Source organism: Grus americana, chromosome 28 (assembly GCF_028858705.1).
Source record: "Grus americana isolate bGruAme1 chromosome 28, bGruAme1.mat, whole genome shotgun sequence".
NCBI classification, from domain to species: Eukaryota; Metazoa; Chordata; class Aves; order Gruiformes; family Gruidae; genus Grus; species Grus americana.
Genome location: NC_072879.1, coordinates 2106696 through 2120118, shown reverse-complemented (window position 1 = coordinate 2120118; position 13423 = coordinate 2106696). Strand labels below are relative to the sequence as shown.

General features: G+C 64.9%; 2 protein-coding genes across 2 annotated transcripts; both read right to left on the bottom strand.

Moving 5' to 3' along the window:
* Positions 1–746: 746 nt before the first annotated feature.
* Positions 747–5714, bottom strand: HAPLN4 (hyaluronan and proteoglycan link protein 4). Its single transcript, XM_054805635.1, has 5 exons — positions 5481–5714; positions 4308–4425; positions 3596–3958; positions 2600–2902; positions 747–1898 (listed from the first exon to the last, which is right to left on the bottom strand). Exons 2-5 carry the CDS (start codon positions 4423–4425, stop codon positions 1561–1563), a joined length of 1122 nt encoding a protein of 373 aa, XP_054661610.1. The 5' UTR covers positions 5481–5714; the 3' UTR covers positions 747–1560.
* Positions 5715–6262: 548 nt separating this feature from the next.
* On the bottom strand, positions 6263–11979 carry TM6SF2 (transmembrane 6 superfamily member 2). Its single transcript, XM_054805490.1, has 10 exons — positions 11841–11979; positions 8956–9062; positions 8747–8844; positions 8434–8537; positions 8188–8270; positions 7853–7977; positions 7623–7724; positions 7426–7518; positions 7228–7347; positions 6263–6856 (listed from the first exon to the last, which is right to left on the bottom strand). Exons 1-10 carry the CDS (start codon positions 11930–11932, stop codon positions 6650–6652), a joined length of 1131 nt encoding a protein of 376 aa, XP_054661465.1. The 5' UTR covers positions 11933–11979; the 3' UTR covers positions 6263–6649.
* Between the last annotated feature and the right edge of the window lie 1444 nt (positions 11980–13423).

Here is a 13423-nt window from a genome sequence, read left to right as displayed (position 1 = left end):
AGTGGCCCCGACCCTGCGCTTTCCTGGGGGATGGGGGGGTGCAGGGACCCCAGGGACGGTCCCCCCGCAGCCCTTGCCTTGCTTTGGCTGGGCTCTGCCTCACCGGCGCTCTCCATCTGCCTCCTTTTGCCACCACTAAATTAATTTTAAGCAAACCTAATCCTTCTCCCAGGGCTCGTTGTGCCAGCCCTGCCGCCTGCTCGCGGCGTGAGCCAAGCGCCCGTGAATCACGCCAGCGGTGGCTGCCACGCGTGCCGCCGGCGGTGAGCAGAGCAGCGCGGCCGTGGCTTTCCCTGCCGGCCTCGATAAGACGCAGAGATGCTGAATTTATCAGGGTGCTGCCTGCATTAGCCATGGGTGCAGGGGCTGTGGTCCTCACCCCGGCTGCCGTCCGTCAGTGTGCGACAGCCATGGGGTCCCCACCAGTGCCCTGTCATCCCCGTGGTGGCTCCCAGTTGCTGCCAGCACTGCGATGCCTCGAGGCGGCTCTGCCGATGCTGCTCCCTTGGATCCGGTCCCGAGAAAGCCAAGAGGGATACTGTAGGGATGCTCCAGCTGGGATGCTCCAAACGTGCCCAGCAGCGGGGCCAGGGACCCCGGGGCTTTGAATAGGGAGCGAATCCAAGAGCTGCGGGGGGAGCAGCCCCACAGTGCAGGGCAGCCCGGGGTCCCCTTGCACCCGAGATGCCCCTCGAGGGTGGCACCAGTGAAGGACACACGAGAGCCCGGCTCAGCTCTCAAAAGCGGCCGAAGCTTTTATTTTGTCTACGTCCAGCTTGCGAGCGCCAGGGCTGCAGAAAGCCCGGAGCCAGTGTTCGGCCGGGCGGGCGCGGGGGACGGTGCCCACCCGGCACCTCCCCGCTCCCGGCATCGGCCACTTCTGCACAAAGCCAAGCGCTAAGGAGCTGCCCCAGCCCCGGGCTCGTGGTGTGTGGCACTCGCCCAGCAGCGGCCCCGCAGGGTGGCCAGCGGTGAGCAGGTGCATGCAGGTGCTGGGGGGGGCTGCAGGTGTCCCCCCGGCTGCCCGTGTTGCACGAAGCCAAGCCCAGTACCCCCGGTCCTTGCCCAGTGCCCCTGGCAGATCAGGTCCCCTCCAGCCGATGCTGGTTGCCCACGGCATCTCCCGGGCCGGGGGGGGTTCAGTGCTGCGAGGCTCCAGGGACAGCAGGGAGCTGGGTACCCCAGGCATGAGGATGAGGATGTCAGGGGCTCAAGCCCGCTTTGCTCTGGATGGGCCTTTAGCACATGCAATACGCTGATCGATAAGCAAGAACTGCAATGAGCTGGGGAGCCGGCCTTGGAGCTGAGCGCAGGCTCCTGGCTGGGCTACTGAAGTCGTTCCCCTCCCGCTGCCTCAGTTTCCCCAAGCGTCACCGGGCTTTGTCCACAGCCTGCAGCACAGCAGCCGCACCAGCATCGCATGGGCGCCTCTCCCAGTCCAACGCAGGGGCTGCCCGCAGCTCCCCACGCTGCCGCATCCCAGGAGGATGCTCCCAGGGAGCCCGGCACGCGGGGGAGGTCCCGGGCCAAATCTGGGGGTGCTCCCAGGGTGGGGGAGCCTCACACACGATTGGGGTGTCCCCCACCCAGCGCCTTCTCGGGGGCAGCCTCGCCAGCCTTTTTGAAGCAATAAACCCCAAAAAGCTTGTACTTCTTGTCCGGGAAGCCCAGGTTGCGCACGCCGGGCTCCTGGCCCCCGCAGCGTGCCCGGGGGTTGACGATGGGGTAGCGGATGCTGCCGTCCTCCAGCCAGCCGGCCTCGCAGCGGTCCAGCAGCTGGATCTTCCAGGCGGCGTAGAGCTGGCCCACCTTGGCCACGGCCGCCCCGTTGTTCTTGCAGGCCTGCACCGCCTCGGCGTAGCTCAGCTTGCGGTACGTCTTCAAGAAGTAGACTTTGCCTGGGGGGGGGACGCAAAGGGGGGCTGTCGGGAACTCGGCTGCATCCTGCATCCAGCGCAGCACTGGCACGCGGTGGGTGGGATGGGGCAAGGATGGGGCTGAGCGGTGTAAGCCCTGTGGACCGCCCCCCCAACACATTTTTGGGGGGGCCAGAGGAGGCGACCAGCCGGGTGGGCTCTGGGGAGCCACCGCCACGGCGCAGGCAGATTTATGGGGTCTGCACGGCGGCGGTCGGTGATGGCTCCTCGTGGCGATCACACCCGCTATTTATCCTGCCTGCCACCATTAAATAAACATCGGCAGAGCCCCCCCGCGCAGCCCTGCCAGCCGGGAGGAATTTACACAGCCTGGGAGCCCTCCCGGCTCCCATCTGTCTTACGTGGCCCCTGCCTCATCCATCACCCGGGCCATTCGCTGCTGCAGCTGCCTCTGTGCCCTGCTCCTGCCCGGGGAAGATGGGTCTTGCTAAAACCGGGTGCCCCAGCCCCGCCGGTGATGGGGCCAGATCCTGGTCCTTGCTGGGGATGCCCAGCACCAAACCCTCTCTTGATGTGCCAGGGAGCCCAGGGAAGGCAGATGCAGCCGCATCCTTCTCTCGCCCACGGCTGAGCACCTTCCCAGACCATCGTGGGAAACCCACCCCACCCAGTCACAACGGGAAGCTGGGTGCTCTGTGCCTCAGTTTCCCCCCTGCCGTTACCGTTGAGGTTGGAGGTGAAGCAGAAGGCGTCGTAGTGCTCGCTCTCCTTGTGCCGATAGCCGTAGTTGCGTACCCCAACCGGCGTGTCCTTGCGGCCGCACTCCTCCCGCGGCCGGGAGATGGGGTACTGCACCGAGCCATCCTCCAGCCAGCCGGCGTTGCACCAGTCCATGCCCTCCAGCCAGGCCTGGTGCAACTGGTCGTGCGAGGCCAGGATGCCGTCCTGCTCCAGGCACGCCTGCTGCGCCTCGTGGAAGTTCAGGGTGTAGCGACCCAGGCGCGGGTGGTAGGGGAAGATCACACCTGGGGGCACGGAGAGGAGGGCTGGGGGGCACGGGGTCTCCCCGTCTTATTTTGCAGCCACACCCAACGAACAGGGTCATTAGCGCAAGGCACTGGGAGCTGCCATCGTCTCTGCTCGGGGAGTTTGGGTCCCCCAGGCTTTGCTCAGTACCCCCAGAGCCCCTCCGCTCTTGCAGACCGCAGGGACCCCCTCGGCAGTCCTGGGCTCCGGGAGCTGCTGCTCTGGAACCTGGGGACATCGGTGGTACCCGCGGGGGGTCTCTGCTGAGCCCCGGTGTCCCCGGAGTGAGCCTGTACCGGCCCGAGCCACGCGGCTGTGCCTCCTGAGCCCCCAAAACAGGGTTTTCCCCCTTTCCTGGTGTCCCTAGCCGCAGCAGGGCTCAGAGCCACACACGGCACCAATGCTGCTGCCACATCTCGGTCCCCCCCCGGTGCTTTACGAGGCCATGCCGCTGTCTATCTCCAGCCTTTATTAGCTGCCAGCGTGTAAACCTGGAGCAACAATAAAAGCCAATAACAGAGGCAATAAACCACGGCACACGCCAGGAAAAACAACTGGCCGCAAAGCAGGACCGAGCCTAGCTCGGGGATGTGGCACCGGGAATGACGTCCTGGCCATCCCATGTGGGACACAGGGACGCCCGGGGTCCTCCCCATCCCTGTCCTTCCTCCCCAGCGTAGCCACGTCTCTACCTTCGAGGTCCAGCTTGACCATGCCGGTGTCATCCTCGAGCTCGTTGGTGACCTCACACTCGTAGCGGCCGTAGTCTTGCAGGGTGACGTTGCGGATGATGAGCGAGGCGTCGCCGAAGCCGTCCTCCTGCAGAGCCGTGCGGCCGCGGTAGCTGCCGAACGCCCGCCGCGCCTTCCCCAGCGCCACGAAGACGTCCACGAAGGCCATCGGCTCCGTCACCTTGGTCCACTTGAGGCGGATCTCAGCCGGGTCGTGGGCGGACACATCGTAGTGGTACCGGCAAGGCAGGATGATGGTGCCGCCCCGGTGCGTCACCACCTTCCCCGGGGCCGTCTGCACGACCACGGCCCCGCTGTCACCCTCTGCAAGGGACATCGAGCTCAGGGGAGGCCCTGGGGTCCCCAAGCCTGGCCCTGCCTCCATCCCAGGCAGCGTCGGCACGTGGGCAGGACCCACAGTGGGGACAAGGCAGGCTGGGGGCGTGGGGCAGGTGGGGGAACCACTTTTGGGAGGAATTTCCCTCTTTTGGGGGCATTGCAAACCCCAAGAAGGGTTGGGCAGCTCCTGGCGAGGGCTGGGGGGACACAATGGGTGCCCCAGCGACCCTGATCGTGCTTTAACAGATATTAAACCCAACAGCCCGATGGCTGCCCCTGTCCCATCCTGGGGCGCCCAGCCCAGCTCCCCACTGTGGACCCTGGCCCCACTCACCCATGACGTGGACCACCTTCTTCCGTCCCCGGGTGCTGAGCAGCGTGTCGGAGGCGAGGACGCTGATGAGGAGCAGCAGAGCTGCCGGGCCAGCGGCCCAAGGACCTCGGGGGTGCATCTAGGGGGGTAGAGCAGAGCCCCTTAGCACCCACTGGCCCCCCAGGGAGGAGAGCGGCGGAGGGGAGGGCTGCAAGCAAACCCACGCTCTGACCCCCGGCTTTGCAGCCCCCCAGCAGTGATGCCGGTCCCCAACCCACGCCACGTCGGGGCTGTGCCAGCCCAGGGAAGGAGGTGCTGTCACCCGCCGACACCCCTCGTGGGAAGCCCCCCACCCCCAAGCAGAGGGGGGGTGACCAGCAGCGCTGGGTCACTCATTGCCCCCGCCCCGCATTGAGCATCCCAGGCCCGCAGGGACCCCCGCGCCTCCCCGGCCTGCGCCGGCACTGAACTCCGGTTCACCCGCTCAGTTACAGCCGGGATGAATATTTCATGGCAGACGCGCCGGGCCGGATCTCGTGAGTTATTTATGTCAGCGCTGGCACATCTGGAAACTGAACTAATGGCGCGGGAGCGGGCTGCGGCTGCCAGAGACCCCCAGAGCCCCATGGCCAACTGCTCCGTGCCACGTCCCCCCTTCCCCGGGGACAGCCGGGACCCTGGCGGGGATACGGCTGCCTGAGCCCCCCCCCCCCGCCCAGCACCCCGGGGGGGCTGCGATGCTCCCGCGCACCGCAGGCTGGGGCCTGAGCCCCGTGTTCTGGGGGTGCCCCAGATCCCGGCCCAGGCAGCTTGGGTGGGTCCCCCCACACTGTGGGAATGACACCCCCCCCCGTGGGGGCAGGGCTTGGCTGTGGGGCCGGGGGACCGGGGCTGCCCCTCCGGGGGGTCCCGGTGCCCGGCCGGGGACAGGGGGAGCGGGGCAGCGCCGGTTCTCCCCCGCCGGCGGCCCCGGGGCCGGTGCGGTGTTGCAGTGCGGGACACTGCGGCGGCAGCCCCGGGGCTGCGGGACGCCGGTGCCCGGGAGCGGGCAGCGCAGCGCGGGGAGGGGGGGGGGAACCGGCCCGGCCGCCGCCCCCCTCACCCCCCCAGCCCCGCCGGGAGCAGCGCCCGCCCGGGCCGTGGGTACCGGGGGTCCCGTCCCGGCTCCCCGCCGCCGCAGCCCCCCGCACTCACCGTGTCTCCGCGGGCGCCGGTGCCGGCCCGCGGGAGGGGCCCGGCCGCAGGAGCGCTCCGGTGCTGCCGCCGGTGCCGCCGGTGCTGCCGGTGCGGCTCCGCGCAGGGGGCGGCACCGGGAGCTCGGCCCGGCCCTGCCCCGGCTCCCGGCGCTGCGCAGGGCCGCCGGCTCGCCAAGGTCACCGGCCCGGCCCGGCCCCGGCCCCTCGGTACCCCCCGGTACTCCCGGCCCGGGCTGCGGGTGGGAAACCCGCGGGGTAAAAGGGGTTTTGCCGGTTAAATCCCCCCCCGGCCCCCGCAAGGGCAGCCCCGAGCCACCGGCAGCACCCCCACCCGTGTGCACACCCCCACCCGCGTGCACACCCGCCCGTGTGCACACCCACCCGTGTGCACACCCACCCACCCGTGTGCATACATACCCTGCCGACACACGTGCACCCCCACCCACCCGCGTGCACCCCCACCCGCGTGCACACCCCCGCCCACCCGTGTGCATCCCTGGCACGCGCAGGGACCCCCCCCTTCCCCCGGCTCCCCCCCCCCCCGGCCCGAGGCCGAGCTGCAGCAAGGGCAGGCAAGGGCAGCGCAGGCAGCAGAGCCCCCCCACGGCCCCTGCGCCCCAAAGGGCAGGAGGGGGCAAAGTCTGGCAGCTCCTCGCGGCACCGGGCAGAGGGTGGGAACCGGCAGGGCCTGGCGGATGACGTGGGGGGCCGGTGTGGTGCTACGGCCGCTGCCACGGGGGTGACGTCCCCGGCTGGAGCACGGACACAGGTTCAGAAGCCGTACCCTCGCTCCTTTATTTTGTAAACAGTGGTTTCCCGGCACAGTCCCCGCTTCTGCATCCTTCGGGCCTGGCCGGGAGCACCGGGGTGGGACAGGGCCCCCACGGACCCTTGGGACCTGCCGGGAGGAGAGCCCGGCTCCCACAGCCCCCCGCCAGCGAGACCCCCCCGAGCCCAGGCAAGGGCAGGGCTGTGGCTGCAGTGATGCCCCCACAGAGCACCCCGGGGTCCCCTCAGTGACCCCAGCAGCATTAGGGGACACGGGGGGGGACCAAAGCATCCCTGGGGACATCTCTGCCAGCCAGGTCCCACCGCAGGCTGCTCCGGCTGCTCCTGCAGCAAGGAGAGGGGACATGGGCAGCAGCCCCCCGGGGTGGGCAGGACACGTCACTGGTGCTTCTTGCCCACGTGCAGGCTGGCAGGAGTGGCAGGCAGGAAGAAGGCAGGGCAGCGCAGGCAGCGGTAGGCGAGGAGCTGGGGGCCCAGCGCGTAGAGGACGTTGGTGATGAGGAAGCTCCACCAGACATCTTCGGGGGTCTGGTAGGGGAAGGGCGTGCGGGCGTGCAGCGAGGAGCCCAGGTGGGAGAACTGAGCCTGGGGACACAGGGCAGGGGGTGCCACGGGCGGTCTGGCAGCAGCGGGCTGGCCTGGTACAGCCCACCCGGCACCAAAGGGTGTTTCGCAGGAGCACAGCCTGCGTGTCCTATCTATAGACCTGCGGGTTCGCTCCAGCCTATTTCTGTCAAACTCATCCCCGGCTCCATTAAGATCCACCGAGGCCAAAGTAATTATCGGGCAGCGGCGGTGGGAACTGCTCCACATGCAGCCGAGGGTGCAGCTCTGTCCCCCCAGGTTCAGCCCCGGTTCCCCGTTTGCTTTCTCCTGGCTGGGACCAAAACCCAGCCCGGGGGTCCCACCGTGTCCCCCCCACGCAGCCGGGGGAAGGACAACGGGGCAGCCCTCACCTGCGCGACGGCACCGGCAAACACCAGGCTCCAGTCGGGCAGCCAGGAGCAGCCGGGCAGCACCAGCCCGTAGATGCAGAGGCAGAAGAAGGGGAGGACGTAGAACATGTAGATCAGCATCTAGGGTGGGACGCAGAGAGGGTCACCCCGTCCCTGGTGCCAAACGGGAGGCTCCAGCCCCCCCTTGACCCCACTCACCTGCACTTTGGGGTAGGCGACTGGGTCACGCAGGTACGGCTCGTGCTGATAGATGTACTCAAAGCATGAATCGGCAGGACAGTCCAAAACCACCTGGAGATGCGGAGAGTGGAGGGGAGGTGGGCACAGGGCAGATGCACCCACCCCAGGACCCCCGCATCCCCTCCGAGATCCCCGTGTGGGAACCCAGCACTCACCATCCCCCTGAAGAAGGTGAACGCGGCGGTGAGGAGCAGGAGCAGGACCAGCCCCATGTCCTGCGGCCGCTGGTACAGGCGCTTGCGTTGCTCCTCTGCAACCTGGGAGGAGGAAAACACCGTATTTTCGGCTCCGCACCCTGTGGTCCAACCCCGGGAGGGGGATAAGGCTGTCGGCTGCCGGTGCAGCTCCCGCAGAGCTCCTGCCCTGGCTCCGGTCCCCAGCTCACCTTCTCGGGGCTGTGGCATGGCAGAGCCTTGGGCTGCTGGAAGAGCTTCACCCCAGCCCAGATGGGGATGAGGACGTAGGGCAGGTTGAGCAGGAAGGCAGGGCTGAGGTCAGAGCTGTATTTCCCTGGGGAAGGAGAGCACAGGGTAGGTACGGCGGAGCGCTTGGCACCCAGGACCGGTACCCACTGCTTGTCCCCAGGTCAGCACCTCCCTCCTCTGCCCACAGGACAAGTGCCTGGGAGCAAACCCGCCGGACAGATGGGGGGATGGAGGCAGCCTGGAGGGATCGGCAAGGGCTGGATGTGGAGCTGAGCCCCCCTCCGCACCCCTGTACCTATCAGGTTCCCAAGCAGGAAGACGACGATGCTCATCATCAGAGAGCCCAGCCAGAAGAGACCCAGGTTCCTGTAGCTCTTTCTGCGGAGACATCGGGATCAGACACCTCTGCCAGGCTCAGAGCTCCCCTCCCCACAAAATTCAGGATCCTCCAACCCCCGCGAGCCCCTCCAAGCTCCTGATCAGTGAAGATGCCACGTGGCTACGGGAGCCACCTTGCCTTCCTGCCGCTGTCCCCGCTCACCTCTGGCTGATGGCCGCAATCATGGCGAGGTAGAGCCCATAGTGGATGATGCCGTCCCAATAACAGATCATGATGCCGTGCGCCGTGCGCAGGTAGGGCTCGCCCTGCCCGGTCGGAAGATAGCAGATCATATGGGGTGAGGGCAAGCGCCTTCCCACACCCCCTCCCCAGGGGACCCCACGGGAGCCGGGGCTGCTCTGCGCATGCTCCCCCCACAACGTGAGCAGCTTCGGGAGCAGGAGCAGCATCCGTGCTTGCTGTGGGTGCACAGGGCTGCTCGTGTGCGAGAGCCCGAGGCGGGGAGAGGTGGTACCTCTCTGACGTAGACCTCCATGAAGCCAGAAATGTAGCCATCTTCCTCCAGCGAGATGATCAAGTCGACGATGGAGGTGAAGGAGAACACCACAAACACTGCAGGAGAGCAAGCTAGCTCTGAGCGGGTCCCACGGCTCTCCCCAAATCCCAAACCTCCGCTCCCCGCCCCAGCACGCGATCAGTCCCCACACCCCGGAGGGCACTCACCGCAGAAAAGGGGGTCCTGGAAGTGGCTCACTCCGCTTACGAAGAAGATGATGTAGAAGAGGCCGGCGAACACCAGGACAACCGTCAGCATCAGCGCCAGCGGGCTGCTGCAGAACAGCAGGACAGGTTCAGCACCCCAGGCACAGCCGGGGGGTGAAGCCCCGTTTCCTCTGGTCCAGGTGAAACACCCTTCACCCCCACTGATTTTGACAGGTCTCCACCAAAGCAGGGGGAACGGCAGGATCAGACCCTGCACCCTGGCACAGGTGGGGTCCCACGGCGACACAGGGTGCTGCCTGTCCTCTGCGGGGGGGAAACGGCTCCTCCAGGCTCTGAAATAACCCCGGGGAGGTGAAGCCGGGAGGAAGGTTGGGTCTGACACCCAGGCACGGATGGGAAGCGGCTGCCTCACCAAGGCTCCCGTGCCAGGGCAGGGGAGAAGCCCCAGCGCCGCCATCCCTCTCCCTCTCCGGGCTGTGGTGATGGGCCGCTGTTGTAAGAGATTGGGGAAACCGATTATAAAGCAAATCGGTGATGAGGAGACAGATACTGAAAACGTGTCCTAAGAGAGTGAAGAAGTTGTAGGGAAATCTATCCCGAGCTTGCTACATCCCCTCCCAGGAAGCACGTGCATCTGCTGGAAGAGCTACAGCTCTGGTCTAGGCAATACTTCTGCCAGGAGACAAGGAGAACAGTACGGTATTTTTTACTCAAACCTTTAACCCTGTTACCAAAGAAAAAGAAAAGGCAAAGTTGCGGCTGGCTGACTGCACAGACACCGGTGTTAACAGCTCGTCCTGGAGGAACACCCAATTACCAGCCTGAGCGCTCCTCGGCGCAGCGCGGCGAACGTGCCGAGCGGGGACGAAAGGCCAGCCGTCCCACTGCCCCCGGGTCCCCTGGCTGGGAACACCGCAGGACTCGTTTATAGGAGGCTGCGACAGCACCCGGCTCGTGTTTGCCTTGTGCAGGCGGAATTGCTTTTCCAGGGACAGGGATGGGAACGGGGACAGGGACCGGGGAGCGCAGGACCCCACGCCCAGGGACAGGATGGGTGTCACAGCAGCGCTGAGCGAGGCTGAGCTTGTCCTCACCGTGTGCGCTAAGCATCCAAACCAACACAGATGCTCTTGAAAAAACCCTCCAAATAATCAAATAATTGAAGTGTCACCGCCTAAGTGCATTATTACTAGTGTATAATTAATTACTACACAACTAATCACTCCCACAAAATGATTAATTCAAAATTCAAATACGGATGCTGCGGTGGAGTAGCGCGCCGGGCTCCTCCAGTCACCGTAAGATGTGACTGTGCCTGTGCTGGGGCTCGAGACACGCCAGCATGTGCCAGCACCGGGGCCACCGCACACACGTACCAGCACCTCGGGGTGCTGCGCTCAGGGCACCCAGCTCACCCTGCCAGGCTGAGGGGCTTCGAGGCCACCATCGCTCGGGGCTAATTAAGAATTAGGGCGACGTACCCCCTCCACATCCACCCGCAATGTCTGGGGAGCAGAATAATATTGTTACGGGCTTCAGTTTGGGGGACAGGCTGGGCGGGGGGGTCAGTGCTCCCCACACCTACGGATGGTTTTCACCCAGTGCTGCGTCGCGCGGAAGGGCTGAGGATTTCATAGCGATGGATCCCGGAGATCTGGGCCGCGACGGTGCGGTGCCGTACGGGATGGAAGGGAGAGAGGAGACTGAAAAGATGGGAATGAAAATCGGGAGATCTTTAAGTAAAGTTTATCAGGGCCAGGAAGGCCCCGGCTCTGGAACTAAAAGTTTGGCTAAAAGCCCCTTCTGCTGGTAAAGCGAAAGCAGAAATTAGCTGTAAAAAGAAATACATAACGGATGGGAAAAGGAGGATGAAGGGGGCCTGGCAGGAATGAAAGGATTGAAACTGCAGTGAAGCGATGAAAGAGCACGAGGGGAAGACCCGTGGCTGGCAGGAGCTGGGGTGCGAGACTGGAAATAAAAGTTACCGGCCAGAGTGTGGTTTTACACAGAAGAGAGAAAAAAGGGTGTAAGGAAGCGGTGGGGCTCTGGCCCGCTGACCAGAGAGCGGGGCTGGGGCACGGCGGGGGTGTCGCTGGGCAGTAAAACCGAAAGCGGGGCTGTTGTCAGGCAGCGTGATGGTGGCGATGACGAGGCCGGCATGGAGGGGTGGCATCAGCCACGCACGCCGGGGCACGCCAGCGCCCGAGTTGCCAGGGGGATCGCTCAGGGAGGGGGAGCAGGGTTTGGAGGGGTCCCCAGTGCCCGGGGAGGCACAGCCATGCCCAGAGGGGACAGCCAGCATCAGGGGTCCTGTCCCTCTGGCCGGGGGGCTGCGCTGGGGCCAGGTGGCTGGAGAGGATGCTCGTACATCAGGGAGGTGCTGAGCACCCTAATCCCCGGGGGATGTGGGCGGTCGGCGAGCCCCGTTACGCTCTGCGCTGTGCAATGAGCCTGAGCAACCCTGCTGCGCCTCTATTCACCGATAACGGGATTTAAAAGTCATAAAGGCGGCCATGAACCATGTCGGAAAAGCCCCAGCCTGCAGCAGCCTTTCCATGGGCTTGGCTGGGGCAGGAGCACCCGGAGCGAGCCCCCTGCCCTGGGCTGGACCATGCCGCTCCCCCCCAGCCCCAGGAGGGACCCAGCACCCTGCCCTGGACACCGCTCCCCCTCTCTGGGTCCGGATGGGACCCAGTAGCCATCCTGCGTGGGATGGCTCCCACCATCCTTGGACAGAGCCTTGTCCTGGGCCAGTCCATACACTCCCACCCTGTCCTGGACTGGACCCAGCACCCAGGACCAGTGGAGAACAGGACCCAGCACCCTGTCCTGAGCTGGACCACAATCATCCCAGCCCCAGAGCTTTGTCCCAGGCCCACACTCACTCTGCTAAGGCGGTCGCGCCGTTGATGCCGAAGGCCACGGGGATGGCGAGCAGGGAGGGGGCGAGCGCGCCCGGCACAGCCGGGAGCTGCATCCCCAGCCAGAGCCACCGGAGCCTGCGGACTTCGGCCCCGCTGCCGGCAAACAGGCAGCGCCCTTAAAGCGCCAGAGCCGCCCGGGAGGAAGGCCAGGGGGTCCCGGGGGGAAGCAGGCAGCAGCCAAACACGTCTGTCTCTGTACGAGGGTCCGTGCAGGTCTCTGTGCTCGAGGGCTGCCTTGAGAAACGGCGCTAAGGGCTGCAGGGGAAGGATAAAACCACTCCAGAAGAGGCTTTGAAAGCTCAGGGAACGTTGGTTTTTTTTATTTTTCCAATTCATTCTGGAAACTTAAGTACTTAAAAAAGCCAAGAGGATACACCTCTTCAGATCTGTAAGAGGAAAAGAGAAGGAGCGAAGCACATGAAAGCCAACGCTTCATCCCTGCCTTTAATAATGAATTGAGCTGAGCAGAGAGCAAGAGTTTCAAGGTCTCTGCACCCAGCTGGGAGCCCAGCGTTCCCCTGACCTCCTCCTCTCAATGCTCTCTGCTCAAAATATGAGCGTTTACCTCCCCACCAGCCCATGGAGAGACCTGGCTCAGCGCTGCAGAACTGGGCACACACTTAGAAACTTCCACGGTACTTATCAGACCCCCAGCGCGGCCGCTCAACCTTTCCCCCTCCCTCACAAAGCCTTCACAAACGTGCCACTGCGTCATTCTTTTGCCCTCTTGCTTCAGAGTCCGGGGGCTGAATTGGCCGCCCTGCACTTTGCCCTGGGCTTGTTCATCGTTCCTCCGCGCAGGAGGAACTCGAACGCACCCCGCGCGCCTCGTCAGCACGGAGGTCGCGAGCAGGTTCGTCGCTGATGAGGAAAGGCTCGTTAGGTGGTGCTTGTTCAGGCTACAGCGAAGGGAGCACGCCTGAGAGCAAGGGGGGGTTCAGTCTCCAGGGCTCAGCAATGAGACGTGGCTTTGCAGCTGAGAAAGCGCTCACCAGCCCTACTCCTACAGGGAGATGTATGAAAATCAGTGTAACACCCTGTGGGAAAAAAAAAGGGGGGGGTGAACCCAGGTAATCTGGGTAGGTTTAAGCAGTAACTATCAGATCTTCCTGAACCCTCTCCAACCATCATTTCCATCTCCCAGCTCTTGCAGCAGCCGCTTGGGGCAAAGCAGCCCTGGCCGGGTGATTTCATGGTGCCTCCACGTGCCACACTCACCACAGGCACTCGTGCTCAGTCGCATGTGTTCATGCCAGCCGGCACAGCGTTTGCACGGTGGGCACTGGGAATTTACTCTTTGATCTAAAAGAGCCCAACTTTGGTGACCTTCTGGGCACACCGCAGCAGCCGCCTGTTTGATTCAGTTTCTGAAGACTAACTCCCCGCTTTGCAGCTAACGATGGCAAGAAAGACTGCGCTAAGTGGCTCACCCGGCTTCTGCAGAACTGACCCCTGCCTGCTGCTCCCAGCCGTAGGGCACGGGGAACGGTGCACGACTTACACCGACACAAGAAAAACCAGAGTGGAGCAAAGCACCTATTGAT